The sequence below is a fragment of the Eublepharis macularius genome, chromosome 2 (assembly GCF_028583425.1).
Source record: "Eublepharis macularius isolate TG4126 chromosome 2, MPM_Emac_v1.0, whole genome shotgun sequence".
Lineage (NCBI taxonomy): Eukaryota > Metazoa > Chordata > Lepidosauria > Squamata > Eublepharidae > Eublepharis > Eublepharis macularius.
This window is the reverse complement of record NC_072791.1, coordinates 142,133,992-142,161,525: the sequence shown is the minus strand read 5'-3', so window position 1 is coordinate 142,161,525 and position 27,534 is coordinate 142,133,992. Positions and strand designations below refer to the sequence as shown.

At 45.4% G+C, this 27,534-nt stretch overlaps 2 protein-coding genes across 4 annotated transcripts in view; both read left to right on the top strand.

The window, feature by feature from the left end:
- The window catches only part of CPT1A (carnitine palmitoyltransferase 1A), a 72,245-nt gene extending 61,833 nt beyond the window's left edge, over window positions 1-10,412 (top strand). For all 3 annotated transcript variants that reach the window (XM_054970593.1, XM_054970592.1, XM_054970594.1), the window contains exons 18-19: window positions 1,586-1,678; window positions 8,269-10,412. In XM_054970593.1, coding sequence (XP_054826568.1) covers window positions 1,586-1,678; window positions 8,269-8,355 — 180 coding nt within the window. In that variant the 3' untranslated portion in view covers window positions 8,356-10,412. The remainder of the gene's footprint in view (window positions 1-1,585; window positions 1,679-8,268) is intronic.
- Window positions 10,413-15,024: 4,612 nt separating this feature from the next.
- The window catches only part of TESMIN (testis expressed metallothionein like protein), a 43,067-nt gene continuing 30,557 nt past the window's right edge, over window positions 15,025-27,534 (top strand). Inside the window, exons 1-3 of the mRNA XM_054970017.1 lie at window positions 15,025-15,030; window positions 16,967-17,084; window positions 18,607-18,665. Of these exons, the coding sequence (XP_054825992.1) occupies window positions 15,025-15,030; window positions 16,967-17,084; window positions 18,607-18,665 (183 nt within the window). The remainder of the gene's footprint in view (window positions 15,031-16,966; window positions 17,085-18,606; window positions 18,666-27,534) is intronic.

The following is a 27,534-nucleotide window of genomic DNA, read 5'->3' as shown; positions in this document are numbered from 1 at the left end:
ACCATATTGGCTCTAAAAGTTACATTTAGGTAAGGTAAAGGTAGTCCCCTGTGCAAGCACCGAGTCATTACTGACTCATGGGAGGACGTCGCATCACAACGTTTTCTTGGCAGACTTTTTACGGGGTGGTTTGCTATTGCCTTTCCAGTCATCTGCACTTTACCCCTAGGAAACTGTGTACTCATTTTACTGACCTCAGAAGTATGGAAAGCTGAGTCAACCTTGAGCCAGCTACCTAAACCTACAACAGCAACAGAGCAACCCTCACAAGAACTGAACCTAACAATATAATACAAGGGCAACCTAACAACCAGTAAAACAAAATTTAACAAAATTTAATAAAACAATAATGAATTAAAGTTCAAGAATTGAACCAGACGTGAAAGTAAGCCCCCATATAAGGGAGACACAGGCAGCAATAGTCAGTGTAACACAGCAGCGTAGTAAGATGCAAAGTAAGTGCAGTAAGGATCTTAAAACATCTTGTTTGAAGACAAAGCCTTGAATTCTTAATGTTGGTTGACTTATGTGTTTTCTCTACATGTGTCCACAAGCAAACAAGGGGTACAAAGACGTCAACAACTCTACAAGGAGCCAGCAAAGAACTTGTTTCAATTCTCTTCCTCAGGAGTCGAAAAAACAGAGGACCACCTTGAATGCAATGAAGCACCTAGAATCTCTATTGTGGCTGTAGAATCTCTATTGTGGCAACATGATGCCTACAGAGGCAAAAAGCTCTGTAGGCATTATGTTACAAGCTTTTTGGCTCTGTAGGCATCATGTTGCCACAACAGAGATTCTAGGTGCTTCATTGCGTTCAAGGTGGTCCTCTGTTTTTTCCTGAGGAAGAGGAATTGAAACAAGTTCTTTGCTGGCTCCTTGTAGAGTCATTGGGGTCTTTGTACCCCTTGTTTGCTCGTGGACACCTGTAGAGAAAATACACAAGTCAACCAACATTAAGAATTCAAGGCTTTGTCTTCAAACAAGATGTTTTAAGATCCTTACTGCACTTACTTTGCACCTTACTACACTGCTGTGTTGCACTGACTATTGCTGCCTGTGTCTCCCTTATATGGGGGCTTACTTTCATGTCTGGTTCAATTCTTGGACTTTAATTCATTATTATTACATTAAATTTTGTTTTACTGGTTGTTATATTGGTTGCCCTTGTATTATATTGTTAGGTTCAGCTACCTAAACCTGGCTTCCGCCAGGTCCGAACTCAGGTCGTGACTCGTGAGCAGAGCTTGGGCTGCAGTACTGCAGCTTACCACTCTGCACCACGGGGCAGAGTGGTATAAATTTACTTCATAAATGTTACTTCACTCTGTGCCACCCTGCCCCATGGTGCAGAGTGAAGTAACATTTATGAAGTAAATTTATTTATGAAGTAACATTTACTTTATATTTATGTGGGCCAACTGTTTTCTCTGTGCTGTAATGATTTTCACTGGTTTTCATTCGAAACAATTTATTACACTGCAGAGAATTTCATAGTGGATTTTAAAAGTAAATTGACTTTGGTTTCTTGTGAACTGAAGCATTCTATAGCAGAGCTGAAACATTTGAAATGTGTATTCCACAGGTTGCTGATGATGGTTACGGTGTGTCATATATAATTGTGGGTGATAATCTCATCAATTTTCATGTATCCAGCAAATTTTCTTGCCGTGAAACAGTAAGTATGTTTATAAAATGTTATGTCCACCAATCCTATCACCATGTCTGCTCGTTAAGAGCCCTTTTTCTGTTCCGCATAAATTTGTGCTTAGGATATACTTTACAATTTATGTATTCCAGAAAGATGAATCTGTAGGATTGCATACAAAGTAGCCTTCATGTTTTGGAAAAATGTCTTGTATGCATGGATACTGTGGACTTCTCTTCCCAATAAATATGCACATTATCTTGGTCAGTGATCCCCAATATGGTGTCCATGGATGCCATAGTACGAGTGGATGTGTTTCCTGGTACCCGCTTTCTGCTTCTGCAAAGCAAAGAGCCATTTCTAGCTTTCATCCATCTCAATGAAACAAATATATTTCAGAATATACCCAGAGTCCTTGGGTATGTAGGAAATATCCATTCATAACTAACTATCCCCATCATGGCAGAAAGCCAAGAATCTACCAGAAATTTGTGATTTCCTCCCATGTTGGCCATTCTGCGGTGGTGCCCACTACTTTTTCTCTAAATGTCAAGATTCCACACACTTAGGTTGGAACTTCTTGATCTAGATTTTAGGAGAGTTCCTGCCATGTAGTTTCTTTCCACAGTCAACATATGAAAGAAGAAATCATACAAATCCACAGCATGTTCCCCGTCTTCTTACAGACCATCATCTGAATAAAGCAATCATAATCATTCAGTGCTACTCTCATAAAGATGTTTACCTTCATTTTACCTTCTCATAAAGAAGCAACTGTGTGTAGTTATTGGAAAGGACACTTTCTTTCACTGGCACCATACTTGTTCAACTTTACATCTTTGCAGATTTGCATGTATATATTTATTACATGTTTATTGAAATTATTTGATATTGACTGTACTGACTCACACTGTGTAAGTTAAGAGCCTAGGAGTTATAATACTGGATCCAGAACTACTAGAAAAGCAAATTAAGGCAACACCGAAATATGTTTTCCACAGTCTAACCTGGACAATGGCCACCTACCTCAACACAGCCAATCTGGCCACCTGGATCTATGCCATGGTAACATCAAAATTTGCTCCTCCTGGATCTGTCTGCAGCCTTTGACATGGTAGACCATGCCATCCTGTTGAGGCATTTAGAAACAGAAGTGGGCATCAAAGGATGTGCCTTGGACTGGTTTAAATAGTTTCTCATGGAACTCATGGAACTCATGGTTGCCATCAGAGATTAGCTATCTCCAGAATGAGAATTATTTTGTGGGGTCCCGCAGAGCGCAATCTTATCTCCAAAGTTATTCAACCTCTACATAAAACCTTTAGGAGAACTCATTCGCAGCTATGGAGTGGGATGTCATCAATATGCAGATGATACCCAACTCTATATCTCGCTATCCAGGTCCCCACAGGATCCGGTAGAAACCTTAGCTCGCTGCCTGACAGCTGTAGTAAAATGGCTGAAAAATAACCAATTAAAATTGAACCCAGACAAGACTGAAGTGATGCTTGTTGGGAAGTCAGAGATCTTGAAAAACATTGTACTCTCCACCTTTGATGGAGTTCATTTGACCCTTGCAGACTCGGTGAAAAGCCTAGGCGTTATACCCAGACCCAGGGGTTGAACCCAGACAAGACTGAAGTGATGCTTGTTGGGAAGTCAGAGATCTTGAAAAACATTGTACTCTCCACCTTTGATGGAGTTCATTTGACCCTTGCAGACTCGGTGAAAAGCCTAGGGGTTATACTGGATCCAGCATTATTACTAGAAAAACAAGTTAAGGCAGCTGCAAAAAACGCTTACTACAATCTCACTCTAGCCTGGAAAATGGCTTCATCTCAACACGGCCGACCTGGTTGCCTGGATCCATTCTATGGTAACATCAAAACCTGACTATTGTAATGCATTATACATTGGTCTCCCATCTAAGTTAACTAGGAGGCTCCAATTGGTGCAAAATGTTGCGGCTCGACTATTATCAGGAGCGAGCAGGAGCTTGAACATCACTCCTATTCTACAGTCACTGCATTGGCTACCTATCAGTTACCATGCTAAGTTCAAGGTAATGGTTATTACATACAAAACCCTTCACGGCCTTGGTCCAACATACCTATGGGACCGCCTCTCTCCCTGTGTCCCTCCACGGCAGCTTCGCTCATCTGAACAGGGTCTCTTGCAGGTGCTGGCCTGTACATGGGTGAAATCAACAGCAGCCCGTACACAGGCTTTCTCTGTGGTGGCCCCTACCCTATAGAACGGCTTGCCTGTGGTTTCTAACTCATTCGTGAAACATCTAGGATCCCTTTCCTATAATACCACCCTCCACCAAGCATCTGAGATGCCCACTACGTTTAAATTATCATTTAGCACTAAGCACTCCAGCTTCCCATCTTGGCTTGGAGGTCTTTAACTTTGGCACCTGTACCTCTCCAAGACATATCTTTAGTATACCTTCTCCATGGATTATCTTTTTTATGCCCCTCTGTTCAGTGGCACTTTTGCTTTTCCTCTTTGCTAATGTAATTTTTATCACCTTTTCAAACCACTGGATGTTTTTTAGATGCTGTGTTGCTTACTCTGCCTTGAACATGTGTCACAGACAAGCTATAATTGTCATTTAGACAAGCTATAATTGTCATTTAGACAAGCTATAATTGTCATTTTATCTTTATTTGTTATTTATAATTCAACTTTCTCACTGGGACTCAAGGTGGATTACACAACATAAATCAATATGATCAACAGCTAGGACATTCTATAAATGATGTATTAGGGTATGCAAATGCAAATCTGCAGAAATTGGAAACAGAAATCCAATACAGAGCTGAAAACAATGCTGAATCAAGCATAAGCAATAAAACATAACATATTAAACAATGCAAAAACTATCCAGTAGGAACATACATTCAACAACAGAGAATACGCAGTAGTATAGTCTACAGTCTCTGTCCCTTTACTAATGCATCTCTTAGAGGCATTTCCTCACAGTACAGCCCTCGAACCTGTATAAAAAACCCTCTTGAATAATTCAGATTTGCAGTTTGTAGAAGGCTAGGAGAGTGGGTGCTCTCCTTTTTTTAAATCTATTTTTTATTTTTAAAATTGAAAATGGGGTGTGGAAAAGGGGACAAAAATTTAAGGAAAGGAAAAAATTACAGAACTATGTGTTACAAGAGCTATCAGAGTACAAAGATCTCTTTTTTTGAAATTTTTATTTAAAAGAAAAGATTGGATATAACGATAGAAAGTGCATAATAAAGCTTATACAGACAGTAGTTGAAATTAATTTGAGATGTATACTAACAAACAAATAATACCTTTGTGATTAAATTATAACAGACAAGCACTACATTTAAAATTGAATTCAACTGATAAAACCTAGTTATATAGTAAATCTCCTTATACATACAAAATTTAATATCAACTATTTTACTAATCATTCCCTGTGTTTCATCCTTTTATTTTTATGTTAAGTTACCTTAATTAATATTAGTTCTGGGATAAGTAAAGAAATCTCTCCATTTTGAGAGTGGGAGCCCTCCTAACTTTATCAGGCAGGCCATTCCATATGGTGGGGACAACGGCCGAGAGTGTGCATGTTCAAGCTGTTGTTAATTTTGCCCATTTATGTGATGGCACCTGAGAAAGCCTTGTTCAGATAAGCAAAGCTGCCGTGGCAGTCCTGCAGATTATGAGGGACAAAGGCCATGAAAGGCTTTTGTATGTGTTAGCCAAAACCTTGAATTGAGCCCAGTAATTGAGAGGGGTGTGCACACACACAAATTTGGCTCAATCCAGATCTGGGTATCAGCAATACCATAAAAATTTGAAATGCAGGTCAGATTCTTTAATCCAGTTTAGTAAGATTAGAGAATCCCAAATTTATCTGGCCATTATACCCTATGCGGAAAAAATATTCCCCCAGGAAAATGGGGAAACATTTTTCAATCAAAATGCACCAAATTTGCAGGGAACCTACTCCTTCCTGTCTGTTAAAGACTCCCCAAGTTTCAGGAAGACTGGATCCTGAGATCCAATTCTGTGGGCCCCCTGAGCAAGCTACCTCTAGCCATTCTCTGTTGTTTCCTATGGAGGGAAAAAATTCCAAGATGGCTCTTAGGCAAAAATACACAGGGCCAAAGGCACAGTCTCAAATGTAAGCTGAACCAAAAAAAAAAGCCCAACAGAACCCAAATGAAACAAGGGAATTCCCTTAGAACCAAAACGCCCCCCCCCCCAGGAGAGTCAGCAAATGAATGGCAACTGCAAACAATTTAGCAAAAGCCAAAGCACCCCTCCACATCCACACACACACACAACAGTAAAAGTCATTTTTAAAGTTAAACTGAGCAAAAAACTTGTCTCTTACCTTGCCTTACCCTATTCCTCACAACCACCAGGCCAACCCCACCCCCACCCCAAAAGCCAGGGGAAAAAACGTGAGTCTATACGACTCTCAAACCAGGTGGAAATCCTCCATACTGGCAGTGCAGCTCCTCAGGTCTTCCTCTTGGCGCACAGAGCAGCACAGCAGTAATGGCAGCAGGCAGCTTAATTCATTGGTGGTCTGGGTAATCTCAAAGGCAGGCAAGACAGCAAGCAACAGCAGTGCTCAGCAGTCTCTCCACAGTCTCTAGAAGACCAGATCCACACAAAATTGAGTCTCTAGTGATCCAAGTCTGCTTTTTTAACTCCTTGTAGGCAATGTGAAAAAGGCTCTCTCCTGTCAAAGAATCCCCATTGGCCAGTCAAGGAGAGCTGCACCAATTGGTCACTCATTCCCTTTCCCTGCTTCACTCCCTCCTCTTCACTCTCCCTTCCCTTTTGGGAGAAAGCCTGGGAAATCAGGAAGCCTGGAAGCAGTCAACCAACAGGCTGAAGCTGCATCTGCTGTATTAAACTGAATTAACCTGGATTAATCCTGCCATCTTGATCTGGCTTCCCAGATCTGATCTTAGATTCTCTGATATGAACTGGCATAGCCAAAGTATGCTGAGTCAATGTAAATTCAGCGATACAGCTGGATCAGGAAAACTGGATTGCACATCACTAATAACTGAAGGGTAGCCAATGGAATTATTGCAGAATGGAAGTAATATGCGCACTCCACCTAGTTCCTGATAATAATTGAGCTGCAGTGTTCTGCACCAACTGGAATATCCAAGTTGAATTTGAGGGGAGACCTATATAGAGAACATTATGGTAGTCTAGACTCAATGTTACTGTGATGTGGATCCAGGTGGATCCAGATTGGGCATGTCAAAGTTGGGGGTCATCTTCCACCCTAAACTGAGTTTGAAGAAGGCCTTTTTTGTAGCTGTATTAACTTGCTTCTCTAGCAGCAGTGCTGGATCCACTATAAATCCTAGGCTCTTAAATGAGTCAACAAGAGTCAACTGAACCCACTGAAAGTGAGGAGCACAGTGTCCTTCAAGATCTCCACCTTCCCAACCAGCATCACTTCTACCTTGTCTGGATTCAGTTTTAATTTGTTCGCTTTCATCCATTTGAATACAGCTGTCAGGCAGCGACTCAAGACCTCTACGGCAATACAAGGGGATTTGGATAGCAATATATAGAGCTGGGTGTCATCTACATATTGATAACATCCAATTGTATAGCTGCAAATGATTTCTCCTAAAAGCTTAACATAGAGGTTGAATAACATGGGGAACAAGAATATGTCCTGAGGAACCCTGCAAGATTAATTCTCACACTGAAGCTCCAGCAGCAAACTTTTGAGTTGGATGACTTAAACCAGTCCAAGACACATCCCCTGATACCTACTTCTGGTTCAGAATGCCTCAGCAGTATGGTATGATCTACTGTTTCAATGGCTGCAGATGGATCCAGGAAGAAAAACAAAGAAGCATGGCCTTGTTATCATTTAGACAGAGCCAAAAGAGCTGTCTCTGTCCCATAGCCTGTCCTGAAACCAGACTGTAAAGGTCTTCTAGTTCAACCTTCTACCCAAATGTAGCACCATCCTGCCTCAAATCAGCCTATACAACCTAGGTCACAGTTTGTATTACCAGCAAAAGGAAATAGGTGCATTGCAAAAAATACATTTATCTTACTGACTTAAATAAATTTATCTTATCTTAGTTGGGAGATATGTGATATATTTTAGAAGTATTAAATTAAAATAATTTTTTGATAAATTACCATACTCCCTTTGGGTAGAACTTGGAGTAAATGGTTATTATAAACCAAATATGGAAAGTACATGTGGTATTTTAACTATTCTGAAGTCCCCTTAAATTGTTCCACCATCTAAATTTGTATTAACAAAAGCAGATCATTCACTTTAACTCTCTATGTATAAATCCTTACTGTACAGTGTGAATTACTGGCTTAATGGTTTTGAGTAAAAAAATCTCATTTGAAAGCGAAGAGTAGTTGTCTGTTTTGTGAAGAGCTAGCCTTTCAAAGTATTGGTAAAGTGAAACATCTTTTAGCTTTTTAAACTTGCATGAAACGTCTTAACAAATCAGAAGGGATTGCCATTTCTCATATTGTTCTGCCTGGTTACATTGTCGGTACTGTGTTGTTGTTTTTTTAATGAATGGTCTATGCAGCAGGGAATCTGGATTTCTAATTTTTTCTGTCTTTTGATTCAGGATTCTCATCGCTATGGAAGGAACATCAAGCAGGCTTTGTGTGACATTAGAGATTTGTTTAATCTTGGTAGAAATTCTACTAAGTGAATCCCAACCAGCAGGTCAACTAGTCACCCTGTGTTGGGGGTGAGAACTCTTCTGATTAGTGAATGAAAAGAATCAAGGCATGCTAAGCAGCATTTGGAGAGTCCATTTGATTATGATCCATTCTGGGATATATACATAAGCATTTAGCTTTGGGAGAGATTCCACGGTTCATGACTACAATTGTTCAGAAGAGTTTTCTTTTCCACAAGAGATGACTTTTGACATTCTCTTTATTTGTTGGAGAGCAGAAAGGCAACAATAGTGAAGACATGTATTCTTGGCCTGTCATAATTTGATGTAAAATTGACCATTTCTTACAAAAATATGTCTACTTGTATTCTGTAAATGAAGGGATGAATGAAATATGTGTATTTCAACCTTGTAACAACAAAAAAACACTGTCTTGAAATATACGAGTGGCAGAAATGTATCTGATCTTTTATCAGTGTGACAGCTTGGGGCATTCATCTTAAATAAAGGCATTTCATTAAGTTGAACATTTTTAAAACATCCTAATGTAGTGAGCGAAGTGGGGAAATCCTTTGTTGCTCGGAACAAGTATACGCTACTACAGATGAGTAATAAAGCATAGAACTACCTTAATCAGTGGCAGTTAATACTATTTCTATCATATTATTGCTGACCACATACCTTCAGTTTATTTTGTAAATGGACCTGCATGTGAGTTTTGGTGCCAAAAGGGAGGTTCTAAATGAAGAATGTGATTACACTCTGGGTTATTTTATAGGTAAGGGTTCTGTGCTGAATCAGTAGTCACTGGATTCAGTTTATCTGATTGGGGTAAAAGTGAACATATTTTCACATAGCGTACATCTGAGAGTACCCACAAGAGTGAAGATCACTTCCAGGTTACTGCTGCTCATGACATCTCCCTGGGCTTCAGGAACTGCAGCCATCAGACACAAAACCTGCTGGATGATCCCCACAAAGCCTGATTGAAATACTGTAACTTATCAACTCTGGTGCCTTAAGCAGCTGCATCTTATGTGCAACCATGGAATATGGAGAAGGCATTTTTCATAATTAATATTACACTTTGATTCTCCAGATATGGACTTATCTTACTCAAAGATGCTGAAGAGAGACCATGATAAATCATGTGAGATATTGTTAGAAAATATGTGTAATGATGAGACTTAAAAATTAAAGAAACATGAGGACTCCCTGCTTGGTACGATGTCAACAAAACTCTTGAAGATATGAGCATTATGAAAAGCCATTCTAAAAAACGGTTTAGAGAGTTTTTAGACAGTTTTTACATAGAAAAAGCCAGGAGTGTATCACAACAGTTGCAGCTACTTTTCTGAATGTAATGGCTGTGAAAACATGCAACATCATTTGAGGCTTTAATTAAAAAATTCCAGTGCCCAAGAGCTTTTAAAAACTAGAATAAAGTGGGGAGGGGTGGTGGGGAAGCAGGAGAGAAAAATGTCTCCTTTCATATTCATCACAGAACAGAGTAATTTCTGTTTTGTATGTTACTAGTCTAATATGCTTTAAGCACCTTGGCTTGGGATGTTTATGAAGATCAGATATATTGCTTCTTAAGTAGAAGATTTTAATACTTGTACAGGAATGGTGGGGCAGTTTTGTGTGATCAGATACACTAAAGAGGCAAGAATATTGTGCGAAGGAATTCATAGCACCCAGAAAGCAGCATGGTACCCAGTAGAAGTACTGCAAGGAGCAGGATGTATACGTTCTTTATACTCACCACTGACCAACCTCTATTAACCTTAAGGTAATCTTTTAGAATTTTTTAATTAATAGCATACTTAGGTTTGATTCTCAGGTTTCATACATAATCATTGTTAACTAGTGCATTATCAATGCAATTTTGCATACTTTGCAGGAATGTAAATGTGTAATTGGCTGAGGACAACCAGGTTTCTTACTGCAAGTGTTTAAAGGGTTGTCATGTTTTGTTTTGCTTTGTTTGATTTGACACAAATAATTAAAATGTCAAGTGCATGTAAATAATGTTTCTTTTGCTGTAAATCTAAATGCACAGTAAACATAGATTATTCTTAAATTAATATTTGAATATGTGTGATCTTGTACATTTTTTCACTGCCTCCATAATAATTCCAAAGGGAACTGGTTTTGAAAGAATTGTCAAGAAATATAGTTAGTAGCACACATTTTCCTGTAAATGTGTTGATCTTGTATTTGTTTTTAAGAGCACCCTTGACAAAAATAAAAATAGGCAAGATGCATAGATAGTATTGAAGAAAAGTTAATAGGCTAAATACTTCTGGAAATGCATGAGATATTAAGGCATTTTTCTAAGTGACAATTAGGTAAAAAAAATTTACAATTAAATCTTTGTAATTCAAATGTAAATTCTATACTAATTAGAATGTACATTTTTATTTAAAATGGGCTTACTTGGGCGCTTTAGTTCATATTTGCTGCATTCACAGACGATTTGTCAATGGACTACAAATAATTCTTTGTAACAGCATCCTAATCTTAAACATTTTTTAAATTGTGCTGCGTGCAGTATACTTTTGACCCTTAATTTCTTTTGCAGATATATTGATTTAGGTGTCTTACCATTTAATTGCAAAAGCTGGCATATTTGGGACCTAATTAATTCTTGGAACAGTATTTTCTATAGTATTAAGCTTGATTTTTAATTATTTGCAATATTATGATTGCTAATTGGTAAAGAATGTTTGCAGAATACTCGCATGTAAATTAGCTGAAAAGTTAGTGCTATGCACTTAATTGTTAGCTTCTTATTAAGTTCAATGTAGAGAGGCTTCTCTCCCCCCATTGCATAGACCAGGGGTGGGCAAATTGCGGCCCGCAGGCCACATGCGGCCCGCTACAGAGTTTTTTGTGGCCCGCCAAGACAGTCAGAAAAATCCGCCTTGAACTGAGATATAGATATGAAATTAGCACAATAAATAAATTGAATAAAACTACCACTATTTAATTTATATTTATTGATTTTTATGATACAATTTATACCTTTTCTGAAATGCAAAGTTAACTAATGAATGCAATCATTTTAAAAGGTGCGCCCCTCCGCTCCCACAAAGTGGCCCCTGAGCCAAAACAATTGCCCACCCCTGGCATAGACTATGTTTGGCCCCTGCACCAATATGCTTCCTTTCAATGCTATTTTAATTCCTCCCTTGTTAGGCTGTCATTTGCTCCTATGAAGCGGCTTTCTTCAGGATTATAGGGCAGTAGGGGCAAAATCTTGCACCTTTCCCTTGCAGACAACCTCTTGAGCATTTCTCTGAAGGAAAATATTGCTTTAGGTTTCTGGGAGTTTAGACAGACACTTTATTGCCTATATTCATGGACATACCAACATGGCTACCCACCAGAAACCATCTTCATGGGCAGACCAACAAAGCTACCCATCTGAAACTAACTTTATTCACTTTTGTAAGGTTTGGAGTACCACCGCCAACCTGGTGGTTGGTGATTTCCCAGAATTACAAGTGTTTTCCAAACCACAGAAATCTTTTCCCCTGGAGAAAATGGCTGATTTGGAGAATCTATGGTATTATGCCCTTCTAAGGACCTTTTCCAAACCCCCATTTCAGGCACTACCCCCAAAGTCTTCAGGAATTTCCTTGAGCTGGCAACCCTACTGTCCTAGCAGCATCTTTGCCTAACCCAATTTCCTGACTGCTGGATTTCATTAAAAGCTTCACTTTAAGTGCACAAATATTTATCAAGTAACATTTTACAAGCATTATTCGACTTGCCATGGTGTATTAATTCTCCCCCTCCCTAGGGGGACAAAAGCAATCTAGCGTGATGCAAAGGAATTTGTCCTTACTTCCTCGTGAAGCTAAATGATGCTAATGAAGCAGCCGATTAGCTCTCTGGATTTTTGAAGGGATGTGTGATGGTTTCTTTGCAGGAGCGATTTTTGCTGCTTTTGGCCCCATACCTCTTCGGGTTTTCTTCCGAATTCCGGAGGCTTAACTCCCCCTTCCTCCGAAACGTTTTGGAGGTCTTTCATTTATAGGGTCCCCATAGGTCAGAGGCGACTTGACGGTACTTAACACCTAACAAGTCCTTCAGATTTCAATGTGGCATTTCCAGGATTCTCTTCCGAATTTGTTACTGCACAATCTGAAGGAGTTAAGCGTCCGGAATTCGAAAGAAAAACCCAAGAGGTATGGGGCCAAAGGCGGCTGAAATCGCCCACGCAAAAAAGGCCTGAGGCTGAATCGTACAACGCACCTTATTTTTCACAGGGATACTTAAATCGAGTTTTCCGCTTTACACGACTATTCTCTTACAAACTGCCCAAGCTCCAGCGCACTTGACTTTATGAAAAGTAACTGAGGGCGGAGAGGAGGTGGACACCTCATGATTTTTTTCAAAAGGTATGCATGCATCCCTATCACTGTCCACCTTCTACGTTCACGCAAATTTTAATGGGCAAACCTTTAGCGGACGCGACACTCTCTCCTAGTAGCTGCATACATTTAAGGAAGGGGGGGGGGGCTACCCCTTCTCGTTTTCTCGCGTGATGTCCTCTGGAAGCGTTCCTACTTCGCGCGCTCCTGCCCTACTCCTAGCTTTAGAGGGCTCGTCCTTTCACAGAAACCCGTTCTGCCTTTAAGTCCTGCGCGCGCTTTTTTAGCTGTTCCTCAAGAGACTCCATAGGGCCCCACCAACGGCTCTTCCATAAACTGCGACGGTGTGCGTATGATGGAAGGGAAAAGGCGGGAATCTGTGGAGGGGGAAGGTGAGGGAGAGGAAGTGAGAAAAAGACGTCTGTAGTCAGAGCCCTACAATGGACAATGTGTATATACGGAGGGAAGAGAGAGGAACGAACATTATGCGTTATGTAGTAATTAGTTTACACCACCACCACTCGGGGAAGTGCTAGAGGGGTGTTTCCGCTGCAATGTACTTGAAAATTAAGAGCAGATTATTATTAAACATTTTTGATATACTTTTTCTTATTAACTGGTGATCTTAAATTCTGGGCTTTTAAAAATGTATTTTTATTATTATTTTTGCATTATAATCCACCTTGAATGCTGTAAAGTAGAAAGGTGGCTAATAAATATACATAATAAATTTCATAAGCTGGTTTTAAGCAGATGCAGTTCCAAAGAAATAACAATAAATGTCTGATTGGAAAATGGTGGAAGGTTGATACAGAACTCTACATGTTAAAAGAGCCTTGCATATTTTTATTTTATTTTGCTATGGCTGCTGGAGCATACTAGATATTTATACCTTATATTGGAACTAATGGTACTTATTTCAATTGCATGATAGTTTTATTTCCAAACAGAATCTCCCAACTTTGCAAATGTGTACTGGATATATAAATACTGTTTTATTATCTTTAATTATATAATAATAGACAATGGGAAATTAACCAGCTCATAATGATATCATTATGTAAATGTTCATATAACACAAATACCTACTGGAAGAATGGAAATACAGGTAATTTTCAGCTATATCTAATGGAAATGGATGGATTGGTCTCTTCAGATAGCCTGATAAAATAATTCAGGACTTCAAACATTTTGAAATGGCTAGCAATTTTGTAACAATTCCTTTACTAGTAAGCAAGCAAGATTGCCAGCCCCCATGTGGGGCCTGGAGATTTCCTGGAATTGCAACTGATCTCCAGATGACAGAGATCACTTCCCCTGTAGAAAATGGTTGCTTTGGATGGTGGACTCCGTGACATTATAACCTGCTGAGCTCCAGCCTCTCCCTGAACCCCACTCTTCCTGGGTTCCATCCCCAGAATCTCCAGGTATTTCCCAACCTAGAGCTGGCAACCCTAAGAGGCATAGTAGTGCTACTGAAATAAATACAACCAAAATAATGCATTCTCAGATTACTTAAAGCAATGTGTTGCACTGGTATTTTTAAAGCAGTGCTGCTTGTATTTACAAAATAGTTAAAAGTGAAACAAGTGAATATTTCTCCAATCTTTCCAAGAAAATGTGTTTGTGGAATAATAATTTATTTACATGATTGTGTAGATAGAACCAATGGCTGTTTTTATTCTAAATTTACATAAAGTATGTATAAGATCACATGTATATACTCCAATAGGTAAATGAGCATATTTTAGGACTGGGTTTTGTTGGATGTGTTTTCCTTGATTTTTATTTATTTATTTTGAAGCTGACTCCCCTACCAAGATGAAAACTGACCTAGATGTCTTCATGGAGAACAAACACAAACATCTTGAAAGCCTGGCAGTATCTGTGGAAAAACATATAGATAATATGGATAATGGATTTGTAAATGAAATATTTATTCAACAGAAGGTATTAAGTTCTGAGAAGCTTAACTTGAATAGTGATTTAATTAATAAACCAGCTGACAGATTCCAATCCAGTCAAGATAACTGCTTAAGTAATGTGGATAAAACTACAGTTGATCACTTGGCATATACTCTTAGAGAAAGTGAAGATGCAGTTCTTGAAGTCAAAATGCAGCCATGTACACAAGATTGTGATGAGGTCTTTGGAAAACATCAGCAATTACTAGAAGAGACCACTGCTGAAGAATCAGCATGTACATACTTACCTCAGCTGCAATTTTCCATCTTCTTTAATGACGCAGCATAGAAATTCTGTGTTATCTCTCAGTACCACCTCTTCTGATGAAGCGGTCGATACAAATGTCGAAAAGATGCCAGTAAGATGGTCTAAATTAATCCTTGCTTTTAAAAATTGTATTAGACGAAAATTCACCGCTTGAGTACTGTGTTTCTACAGCATGAGAGATATACTAATGTACTATTGATCCAAACTAAATTCACTTTTAAAAACAGCTGGAGAACAGAATCAATGTTTTTGAACTGAATTCGCAAACTCATTTTGCAGATACAGTGCCTTAATTAGAGAGAATATATAGAGAGCATGAGCCCATTCCAGCAAATGCAAAAAGTGCAAAAAAGCAGCTCTGTGAATCTGCTATAATGCAAAAAGTGCAAAAAAAGCAGGTCTATGAATCTGCTATAGTTCATATACTCATGTGACTTTTGTTGGAGACCACACACACAAACCTGGTAATGTGGATTCTGTAACTTTATACATCTTTTACTGGGTACCATGCCACTATTTTTGTTCTAAACATCTGGTATTCGGAGATACACTGATTCTGAATACAGAGGTGCCATTTCACTATCATGTATTTGTTTTATGCATTTATTTAATGCCCTGACTTTGAGCCAAAACACACGTTAAGAAATACCTAGGTTCAGCACGTGTTCTCTTACCTCAAGGTTTGCCGGGATCTGTAGGCGTCCTGGAAGCTTAAAGTTTAGCATTTACAGAGCAGCAGGGAGGGAAATACAGGCGCCTGTATTTCCCTCCCTGCTGCTCTGTAAATGCTAAACTTTAAGCTTCCAGGACGCCTACAGATCCAAGCAAACTTTGAGGTAAGAGAACAAGTTTAGCATTTACAGAGCAGCAGGGAGGGAAATACAGGCACCTGTATTTCCCTTCCCCTTTCTGCTGCTCTGTAAATGCTAAACTTGTTCTCTTACCTCAAGGTTTGCCGGGATCTGTAGGCGTCCTGGAAGCTTAAAGTTTAGCATTTACAGAGCAGCAGGAAGGGGAAGGGAAATACAGGTGCCTGTATTTCCCTCCCTGCTGCTCTGTAAATGCTAAACTTTAAGCTTCCAGGACGCCTACAGATCCCGGCAAACCTTGAGGTAAGAGAACACGTGCTGAACCTAGGTATTTCTTAACATGTGTTTTGGCTCTTTCTCCCCAATGGAGACTAAGTGGTTCATGTAGTTCTGTTGCCCTCCATTTTATCTTCCCTACAACCCCGTGAGGTAGGTTTGGCTGTCAGTCTGTAACTGGCCCATAGTCACCCAGTAAGCTTCCATGGCAGAGTAGGGATTCCAACCTGAGTCTCTCAGATCCTAGTCCAACTACTATATGACGCGGAGTGTGGTGAAAAGCCAGGGTGACAGGAATGGCTTTCATTAGCAGAGCTGGGGTGGTACAGACAGAAGGAGGTCTAAAGAGTTGGAACTAAGGGAGAGATGTGATAGAAGTGCCCTTAAACAGTGGGGTGTTGCATCCCCACTTTTGGAGATAGTCTTCCCTCATCTGAAAATATTTTTAAATGAAGAAAATGAGGACAAAATAAAGGGGAAGGGAGATATTTTATTCCACATTGTAATAGATTCCCAGGTGTAGCTAGTTTCATTCTACATACTAGATTAATGAAGTGGTAGTATTACTGTGGATGTTTTTGTTTTGCACTGCTATTTAATTGCTACTCAGATGTGGTAGTAATCTTGTGCATTTTGTAAGTTTTGTAATGAATTAATATCTATTCTGATTTCTGTAGATAAGTTTTAATTCTACAGGTGGAAACATGAATACCAGTATAAATGTATTCAATTTGAAACAGAAGTAGCATGCACATGAAAACAGTATCTTGCTCGTTTTGATTTTTAATAAGTCAGACATCATAGAGCTGACTAAAGGAAATAGTTACTCCCTTATTGTTTTATTAAATCATGTAAATATTTAACCTCTCATATAAAACTAAATGTTTTACAATATAAATAAATGCTTAATAACAGATTGAACTATATTCTTGTTTTCTCAAGGTACTAAGGCCATTATTAACTTCAACTGCTGGAGCAAATAACTGTGTTTCTTGTGATCAAATGAAAGGGATTATTAATAGTTCTGTACCATCAGAAGTCTTTCCAGGTTGCTCAAGTGGTAAGTTATTTTGGAAAGAAAAATCCTGTGTGTTTGCTTCTGTTGTTTTTGGCTCTTTTTGTCCCAGATAAGAGTGTTAATTCTCTGAGCAGGTGTACTTCTGAACAGTGCAGTGATTAGTAGAAGCCAGCATAGATTTATTGAGAACAAATCCTACTAGACAAATCTTACTGTGTTTTTTATTGGGTTACTAGCCAGGGGGATTTTCTGATCAAGTTGCTGATTGGGTGGATTCACTTCTGGTTGGAGAGCCATATTTAACAAATGCTTATCAGTAAAACTTCATCATCCTGAATGGGAAGTCATGAGAGGGGTTTCCATTTCTGGTACTATACATTAAGAAAGATGTAGACAAACTGGAATAGTTTCTAAAGAGAACAAGACAGATGGTTGGGTTTCTGGAAAACAAATTTGCAAGGAAAAATAGAAGAAACTGATATATTTACCCTAGTGAATACTGAAAGGAATTACTATGTTCTTTAAATACCTGAAGGGCTATAACAGAAAAAAATAAGGATTTGTTCTGTATTTCTCTAGAGGTGCACAGCACTGCACTAAAAAATAAAAATTTTAAAATGTCCACCAATTTTTTTTACTGCATCCCTTTAAAAATCAGAGGTAGTGACTAGTGATGTGGAGAAAGTATATTTATGTATGGAAATGATCTTAATCATGCAAGCAGACACATCCAAACTGTTCAATGAATGAACTCCCTAATTACAACCAGTAAGCAGCTCGTGCATCAAATTGGTAGATGTCCAAGCATAACTAGTTAGAACAGATAGTACTGTTAGACTAGGCTACTGTTTGTTTATTTAAAACAGTTACTTATAAAAGTAACATACATTTATTATTTACTGTTCCTGCATCATGTTTGTGTTTGCGCATGCGTGTGCACATGCACGCTTTATGCAGTAAGGAATATAGAAATGTGAAAGCAGGTTTATGGTACTCGTCTGGCTATCATTGAACTGGCTGGAAGTGGTACACTGATGCAGATGACACTGTATCTCAATATCTATTGTCATTTATTACATGCAACAAGAGCTTCATTAGTTTCATAATATGCTCTCTTTGAACACTGCCTTTGTAAACGAGCTTTTTGGACCATTACAAAAAAATTAATTATTTTCAGTTTTTTACTGTCAAATAAAATAGTCCTTTTATGTTTCTTTGTCAGATATCACATAATATTAGTGCTTGTAATCCCTTAAAATTGGCATTTGAAAAAATTGTTTTTGTTAAATACTGTCAAGGTGAGATTAAAGTTTACTGGAAGAAAATTTCCCCAGTTAATTGCTTTTGACTGGAGAGTTTAGATTTAAATAAGAGGAGCTGGGCTCAGTGACAGTTTCTTCTCCCTTTCCAGTATTTCTGCATAAGTCTGGTACAATATACAGTTTCTAATGAAGACTACATTTTCAGTTTGCCCCTTTCCTTCTGGACTCAGTCAGTTTGACTTAAGCTAAAGAACAGACCCAATATTGTCTGCATATCTTTTCAATTCTGTTTTGTATTGTAGAATTTTGTAATGGTTTCAGCACTTTACCTCAGGATACTGCTGCTGTCTGTGATGAACTTGTAAGTATGCAGGTTGTCTTTTTGCTATTTTATTGAAAGTTTGTATTGCTGCCTAGGCCGAGTGGAGGGAGCAAGGGGGACCCGCAACAAACTGAGACCACACACAGATTTGGATAAAACACGGCCACAACTTTATTGACAGCAACGGACAAGGAGTATTGGCGCAGCATGTGGGTCAGATCCGCAAAAGCATCGGCTGACCCGCCTGACAGCCGATGAGCCTCAACCCCCCCCCAGACCCAGGCTGGGGGAGGGAACCCAAGGAGTGACATTTAAGGGGGAGATCACCTGGGTGTACACCCCTGGGTGATTCCCCTGCCACCTGGGAGTGAGGATGCCGTGGCAGCCCCCCAGCTGGGCATGCATCCCCATGCCTCACTCCCAAGACTCCATATGGGAATCTCCTTACCGAGGAGCCTGGGGCCCGGAGGCCCCCAGCTCCCCCCAAAAGGGATCTGACCCAATGCCCACCGCCCAAGTTGTGACAGAATGAAGAACCAGAGGAAGAGGGAGAGGTGGGTGGGAGATCGCCGTCCAAGCCGAAGTGAGGAGGGCGGGGATGGCCGCCGGGTAAATACCCAGCCGCCGGACCTAGGTGAAAACTGCGGCCCCGAGGTCCGCAGCCAATCCCCGCCCCTCCCTGGGCTGGCCCGGGCGGCCGGGATTGGCCAGCCCGAGGTTTGAATCTGATTGGGTGCCGGCCCGCCCGGGCGTCCCAGGCGAGCCGGCACCCAGCCGTTGCAGCTCCCCGTCTCCCTCCCGGCCCGCCGGCAGCAACCGGGCGCCAGGTAAGTCTGGTCGCCCCCGTTTGCTGCCTAGGCCGAGTGGAGGGAGCAAGGGGGACCCGCAACAAACCGAGACCACACACAGATTTGGATAAAACACGGCCACAACTTTATTGACAGCAACGGACAAGGAGTATTGACGCAGCATGTGGGTCAGATCCGCAAAAGCATCGGCTGACCCGCCTGACAGCCGATGAGCCTCAACCCCCCCCAGACCCAGGCTGGGGGAGGGAACCCAAGGAGTGACATTTAAGGGGGAGATCACCTGGGTGTACACCCCTGGGTGATTCCCCTGCCACCTGGGAGTGAGGATGCCGTGGCAGCCCCCCAGCTGGGCATGCATCCCCATGCCTCACTCCCAAGACTCCATATGGGAATCTCCTTACCGAGGAGCCTGGGGCCCGGAGGCCCCCAGCTCCCCCCAAAAGGGATCTGACCCAATGCCCACCGCCACCAGAGCCACCTGTGGCTCCCGCCAACACTCCTACCGCTGGCACCAACTCAACAGGCCGTCCCAAAGGTCCTGGAGCCAAATGTCCTGCCCCCAACTGGATAGGTGGACGCCATCCGGGGAGAAAAGGGGGCTGATGCAGTAAGAAATGTCCCAGTGAGCTATGAAATGACCGCCGACTTCCTCAACGTAGCGGCGCATGGCCCGAGCAACCCTCTGCCTGATGCCGTCAACTTTCTTAGGGCACCGTGCCCCACGCCAGACCCGCCTCTGGAGTAAGTCCGACCAAATCAAGGCCATCTGGGGGAAGAGTCCTCGTAGATGGTCCAGGTCGGCGCGCATGGCCCGCTGCAGATCCGGCCCCTCACGCTTGCCCAAATCGTTCTCCCCGAGTTGGATGACCAACGCATCAGGAGGGCCCAGCCACCTGGCCTGACGAACCAGCATCGGGAGGAGGGATTCCCAGAGCATGCCCCGCACGCCCATCCAGTGGATCCGCAGGCGATTTTCCAAGCCCAGGTGGCAGCCCCAGCCGGAGGATGCCGCATACTTCCCGGCCCAATGGACTATGCTATGCCCACAAATCCAGACCGTCTTCCCAAGCCCTGTAAGAGGAACAAACCAAACAACCACTCCGTCAGTGCCCACTCACCTGGTGTGGGCGGATGTAAGACTGGAAGGCCCGCGACCGCCAGCGCCCGATGGCCATGATGGCCCTGTCCGGCAGCCCGAGGCCGGCAGCCTCTGTGGCAGCTCCAATGCGAAAGGAATGCGTGCCAAACTGGGAGGGGGGGAGTCCGGCCATCTCCACGCATGCCCGAAGGAGGGACGCGAACTGATAGCGGGTGAGGGGAGAGAGATCCCTGTGGATGAGGAAGGGGCCCTGCCGGGAGGGGCGGATCCGCAAATAAGCCCCCACTGCCCGCACTGGGCACACAGGCCCCTGCCGGGTGGCCTGTAGGCAAATGGCTGCCCCCTTGCCGCGTTGGTCTGTCTTGGAGCGCCGGATAGAAATGAGCACCTGCCGGGGGGACCAGGACACGTCCGTGAAGGACAGAGCCCTGCCGCTTGTATCGGCCCGGGAACCTGCCACCAGCTCGCTCACTCGGAGGGCCCCGAAAAAGGCCAGGGAAAAGGCCGTGTGAAACAGCTGCACCTCAAAGGAGGACCAGCAAAGGTCAGGTAGCACCCTTAAAATGCAACGCAGGATGGATAGGGAAATGGGCCGCCTCTTGTCCGGAGGGGGAGGGACCAGCCTAGCCCAGCCCTCTATGGCCCTGCGAGGGATAAAGCCGCAGCATGGGTCAGGGAAACCTAGTGCTTTACAAAAGAAGGAGACTGCCGCTAAGTCATGCTGCATGGTGCAGGGAGCCCGCCCCAGGGCCCGCAGATGAGCCAGGTACCGGAGCACCCCCTCCTGAGAGGGGGGCCGAAAAGCCCCACCCCCGGCCCCCCAAGTGAAAGCCCCGAAACGCTCAACCGCGGCCGAGTAGGACTTGAGCGTGGCCGGGGCCACCGAACCAAGTACTCCCTGCATCACTGTCAGGGCTTGCCGCCGCTGCCGCTGGGCGTGGCACTGGGCGGTCTGCTCCTGACGTCATAGGGGGGCCAGGGATTCTGCAGGACCCTGCTCTGTGGAAGGAGGGGCGGTATACCTCACCCAGACTCCCTCTCAGTCCACTCGCTGGCCTGCTCAACCTGGCCTGCTTACCCTCTGCGTCCTCTTTCACTTCTTCCTCCCAGAGCTCTCCTCCAAACCTCCACGCTTGCATCACACCGCTCTCACTCCACATCATCACTCTCTACTCACACCCACCACCACAGGGCTCTTCCCAGCCAACTTTTATAGGGCTTCCTTCTACTGTCCCACCCCTCTTCCAGCCTGGTCTTGGGCTGCACCAAGCAGTTGCAGCTGGGGTAGCTGATCTGGCCCCACTGACCAGCACCAGCTGTGCCTTGTTCCCTGGCTGCCCAGCCTCCCTGCCTTGGCTGATTGCTGCAGGCCTGTCCAGCTGCAGTCCCCTGGCTAGCAGCCCGGCCTGCCTGGCTGAGCTGATGGCTGAAGGTGGGTCCAGCTGCGGCTCCTTGGCTGGTTGCCCAGGGCTTCCTGCAGAGTGCCTCCAATAGCCCCACCTGGAGTGGCTTGGCTTTTGGCAACTCCTGGGCCAGGCTACTACTTTCTAGCTGGGGCGTGGCTTTGGGTTGTTGGGGCTGCTGCTGCTTCTCCTCCTCAGGTAAGGTTTTTGGGTGGGTGACTGCTGGGCCCCCAATCCCTCTGCCCTTGCCCCCTTCTGCCTTGCTTAGTCCCCTTTCCTTCCCCAGGGGAGTGGGACTCGCTGGCCTCCTTCTGTCTCCTCCTGCCTCCTGAGGCCCTGGGCCTTTGCCCCTTGCCCCTGACACAGGCAGGTTCTGGCTCCATTTGCCCATGGGAGGGGTTGACCTGCTGTCCCCTGGCTGCCCCCTCTGCTTGCCAGTCAGACCGGTTGACCTACTGTCTGCTGGCTGACCAGTTGACCTGCTGGCTGCCCCCTCTGTTTGCCCGTCGGCCCGGCTGACCTGCTGTTCCCTCTTGTCAAGTCTGGGGGCTGGGGCTCAGACCCCGGACAATCACGACGTCTCTCCAGCCAGCCATAGCTCCTCCGGGAATGGATCGGGGGTGCGTTGGGCCTCTGGAGCCAGTGCAAAGAACCTCTCCATCTGGAATCGAGACAATGCGTTTGCAAGGCCATTGTCCACCCCTGCTACATGACGGGCCGAGAAGGAAACGTTAGCTGCCAGACAGACCAAAACGAAACGGCGAACCAGCCGCATGACCCGCTCAGAGCGAGAGGACTGCTTATTGATGACTCGGACCGTGGCCTGGTTGTCGCACCAGAACACCACCCGCCTGTCCCGCAGAGCCTCCCCCCAAATGGAGACCGCCACCAGGATGGGGAAAAACTCGAGGAATGTGAGGTCCCGAAGGACCCCCGACCCTTCCCAAGAGGGTGGCCAGCGCTGGGCGCACCAACGCCCCTTGAAGTAAACCCCAAAACCCAGGCTGCCGGCTGCGTCAGAATGGACCTGGAGCTCGGAGCCCAAGTCAAGGGGGTCCTGCCAGAGGGAAACCCCATTGAAGGTGGACAGGAATCGAAGCCAGACCTCAAGATCCGCTTTGATCCCTTTGGTGAGGTGGATGTGGTGGTGGGGGGCGACCACCCCCCGGCAAGCCCAGGCGAGCCGCGCACAGAAGGCCCGCCCCGGGGAAACGACCCTGCAGGCAAAATTGAGGTGGCCAATAACGGACTGTAGCTCCCTAAGGGTACATTTCTCCCGGGCCAGTGTCCCCGCGATTAGGTCCTGAAGGCGCCGAAGCTTGTCCAGCGGAAGCCGGGACAGCCCAGCCACTGAATCCAGCTCGATGCCCAGGTAGGTAAGGTGAGATGCCGGGCCCTCTGTCTTTTCTGGGGCCAGGGGGACCCCCAACTCAGCGGCGAGCGCCTGAAAGATACGCAGGCGATCGGCGCATGCCGAGTTGTCAGATGGCGCCATGATCATAAAGTCATCGAGATAATGCGTGATAAAGGGGGCCCCCGTGCGCTCCTTGGCAGCCCATTCCAGGAACGTGCTGAAAGCCTCGAAGGCTGAGCAGGCCACGGAACAGCCCATCGGCATGGCCTTGTCCACGTACCACATGCCCCGGAATTTGAACCCCAGCAGGCACTGGTCCCCGGGGTGAACAGGCAGCAAACGGAAAGCCGACTGGACATCACATTTTGCCGTAAGGGCACCCAGCCCGCAGGCTCTGACTAACCTGACCGCGTGGTCGAACGACGCATACCTAACCGAGCAAAGCTCTGGCGGGATGGCCTCATTGACCGAGGAGCCCCGCGGGTAGGAGAGGTGGTGTATGAGGCAGTACTCGCCTGGGGTTTTCTTGGGAACAACCCCCAGCGGGGAAACCCTGAGGTTGGGCAAAGGAGGGCTGGGGAAAGGACCTGCCACTTGGCCCGCGGAGACCTCCTTGGCGACCCCTGCCCCGGTCCCTCCGAGGGGGCCAGTGGCCGGAGCGGGATCCCTCCCCTTTTCCCTTCATGTGGGGACCCACCATCCAGAGCCATAACTTCTGATTGATGAGGTCCCACCGCGTCCGGGTGTTATGGGAGGCCCGCTTCCTAAAGGCCTCGTCATAATCCAGAGCCGCCATGTCCCCCGCCAGAGCCCGGGCCCTGAGAACGTTCCCCAAATGATTGGTGAGGTGCCAGCCCCTGTCAGGGTAAGCAGCCTGGACCACACCTAGATAAACTGTAAAACCCTCCAGCCAGTTGGAAAAGGTGCGCTCTGCCACCTCCTTTTTTGCCCCTTTTTTCTCCCGCTTTGACGAGGGGGCGGACCTGCCGTCCTCCGCCTTTGGCCTTAGCAGGGAAAGGATGTCTATGTAAAAGCCGTCCAATATGCGCTCCCGGACCTTGCGGGGGAGATGAATACCGGGGGGGTCCTAATTGTCTATCAAGGACGAAGTGGGAGGGGGGGAGTTGTTGGGGCCCCAAACCTCCCGGGGGTCTCCCTCACCGCGAGGGCCACTGCCCCGCCGTCGCTGGGCCCACTCAGGGAGACCAGGAACGCCTGAGGCCACCTCCCAATAGCTCCCATCCTGATCCCCCTCGTCCGAGGACGAGGACTCACCTGTGGTCCAGTCGCTGTCTGACTCCTCCTGCCGCCGCCGCCGGCCTCCCCTCCCGCGGGCCGTCCGCCTCCTCTTGGCCGACTGCTTGCGTCGTCTGCTGGCTGCGCGCTCGGGGCTGGACGAAGGGGAGCGCGAGTCGTGCTGCCTGGTTCGAGTCACACCTCTCTTCGACTTGCTGCTCCGCTCCCGCTGGGGGACCTCAACAGGCTGCGTGGCAGCAGAAGCTGCCCCGAGCCCGGAGTTCCCCAGGTTTTCCACCCTGGCTGTCAGGGCCTCCAATGCCCGGCTGATACTTTGCAATGCGGAGGGGTTGGAGTCCCACTCCGAGCCCCCTTGTGGGGCACCGCTCTCACTCCCCCCTTTGCCCTGTCTGCGATGCCTGGTTGCCGAAGGGGCTGGCCCACTGGTTGCTCTGGCCCCTTGCCTGTGCCTGGGATCATGGCTGGGGTGCGCCGCAGGCTGCCCTCTTGCTCCCCTGGTGGCACGAGGCGGTGCGGGCTCGCTGCCAACTGCCTTGCCCCAAGTGGGATTTGCCCTGCCTGCCCTGCTGCCCTTGGAGGCTGCCGCGGGGGGCCTAGGCTGGGGTGCCCGCCCTCCCTTTGTGTCCCTGTTGCCCCCCCGGGAGCCCTTAATCGACCCAGCCTTCTTCCTTGCTGGGGTCATGCGTGCCGGAGGCGCCCTGTGCCTGAACCGGGGAAGAGAGAGGAAGAAAAGGGGGCAGTTCCCTTGAAAAGGAGTGAGGGGAAAGCCGGGACAGCGAAGTAACTAACAAACCACCCCTCCCCAAAAGGAATGAGGGAGTGAAGGAGGAGGCAAGAGTCGCCCCCGGTCCCTGCCGGGCTGCTCCGCCGCTTCCTTAAGGCACGGGGGGGCGAGGCTCAGCTCGACCTCCCCACGTGCTCTTGACCTCCGCCCGGCTGCTTCCACCGATGTCCGCGGCTCCTCTGCTCCGGCGAAGCACGGGGGCTGAGGCTCAGCTAAACCTCGCCCTCGCGTGCTCTTCCAGCCGCTCCTCTACGCTCCGCCGCCGCCGCCTCCGAGCCGCCCGATTGCCGCAGTTCGTTGCCTCCTCCGTCGCTCGCTGCTGCTCAGATCGCCGTCCAAGCCGAAGTGAGGAGGGCGGGGACGGCCGCCGGGTAAATACCCAGCTGCCGGACCTAGGTGAAAACTGCGGCCCCGAGGTCCGCGGCCAATCCCCGCCCCTCCCTGGGCCGGCCCGGGCTGCCGGGATTGGCCAGCCCGAGGTTTGAATCTGATTGGGCGCCGGCCCACCCAGGCGTCCCAGGCGAGCCGGCACCCAGCCGTTGCAGCTCCCCGTCTCCCTCCCGGCCTGCCGGCAGCAACCGGGCGCCAGGTAAGTCTGGTCGCCCCCATTTTTTGTGTCTTAGAAAAAATAATTGTAATTTAAGACATCTAGTGTAGTACAGAGGTTGGAGTGTTGGACTAGGACTGGGGAGACCCAGGTTCAGTCCAAACTCTGCCATGACGTTAGCTGGTTGAATTTGGGCAGTTGATCTCTGTCAGCCTTATCTTATCTCACAGAATAGTGTGGCTAAAAATAGAAGAGAAAAACATGCACACCTGAGTTTTTTGGAGGAAGGGCAGGTTACAAATAAATAAGTAGAGAGCCATGATTCTTCTGTTTCTAATATTATTTACCTGCATAAGGTTTATGGACATGTTATTTCCACATGTTTTTGAGAGCCAGCATAGTGTAGTATGTCAGACTAGGATCTGGGAGACCCAGGTTCAGATCCCCACTCTGCAGTGGAAACTTTCTGGGTGACCTGGGGCCAATCATATACTCTCAGCTTAACCAGCCTCACATGTTACCCAAACAGGAGGTCCCCTTAACTGGTTGGGAGAATTAAGGAGGCAAGTGAGAGGAGGTGACTAGGAATCTCCACCAATATTTACAGGAATTATTCCTTTAGAGAACTCTTCAGTAAGTCAGGCAGATGTTTAACCAGAAAGGTTTTTTTAATTAAAGAGAAAAAAGCAAATGTACAGAGAACCACATACAGCACTCCTACAAGGCTAACTAAGAAAATCAGGGAGGAAAGGGGGGGAAGCAGTTTTGGGAGGGCAATAGTTACCAGTCTTGAAAACAGAAGTTCATGGAAGCAGCAGCAAAGCAACCAGCATTTCACGAGGAGAAGAGAAGAAGCCCAAGCTGATTTGGGATTAAAGAACACAGACACACAGCGCACGTGGCTAGGGAGCCCAGTTATAGGGTGAAATATTCCCTGGGGCAAGCTGACATCTTTGCCCCCAAAACAATGGCTTAATGGCTGTCTCCAGTGGTAGACAATAAGTTGGGAGAGGTTTGATGGTTTCTATCTGAGGGAGACTATAGGTTTAAAAGTATTTGATGACTCTTTAAGCACTAGACAGGAAAAACGACCAGGTTTGCTGAATAGCTTTGATTAGGGTAGATGGTTGAGGGGGAGTGAGATTGGGCATTGACTAGATAAGTCAGGACTCAGGTGTTTCCTGGGAGTCTCATTTTTAAGTTATGCAAAACCTTTTTTTTTAAAGTTATTTTTAAGTAATGGTTTTTAAGCTACTCTGAGAAAAGCAGGATAGACATATTTAAAAATAAAAAAGGATGCACAGTATTGTAGCTTCAGTTGTGTAGTACTCGACATGTACTATTGTTTCTCAATAAGAAATATGAGTGTGATTTTGAAATTGATTAATAGTAGATTCAGGACAAAGAAAATGCATAATCCACACAAGGCATAGTAAATTAATGAAATCCACTGCCACAAAATGTGGTGGTGGATATTGGCTTAGGTGGCTTTTTAAAAGGATTTGACACTTTTATGCAATGCCCAATTTATCTACTTATAGCTACTATTAGCCGTGATTGTTAAATAAAAGCTCTAAATGCAAACAAAAAACAGGGGAAGCTATTGCCTTCATAGCTTGCTTGTTGGCTTCCTGGAAGCTTGTGGCTAGCCACTG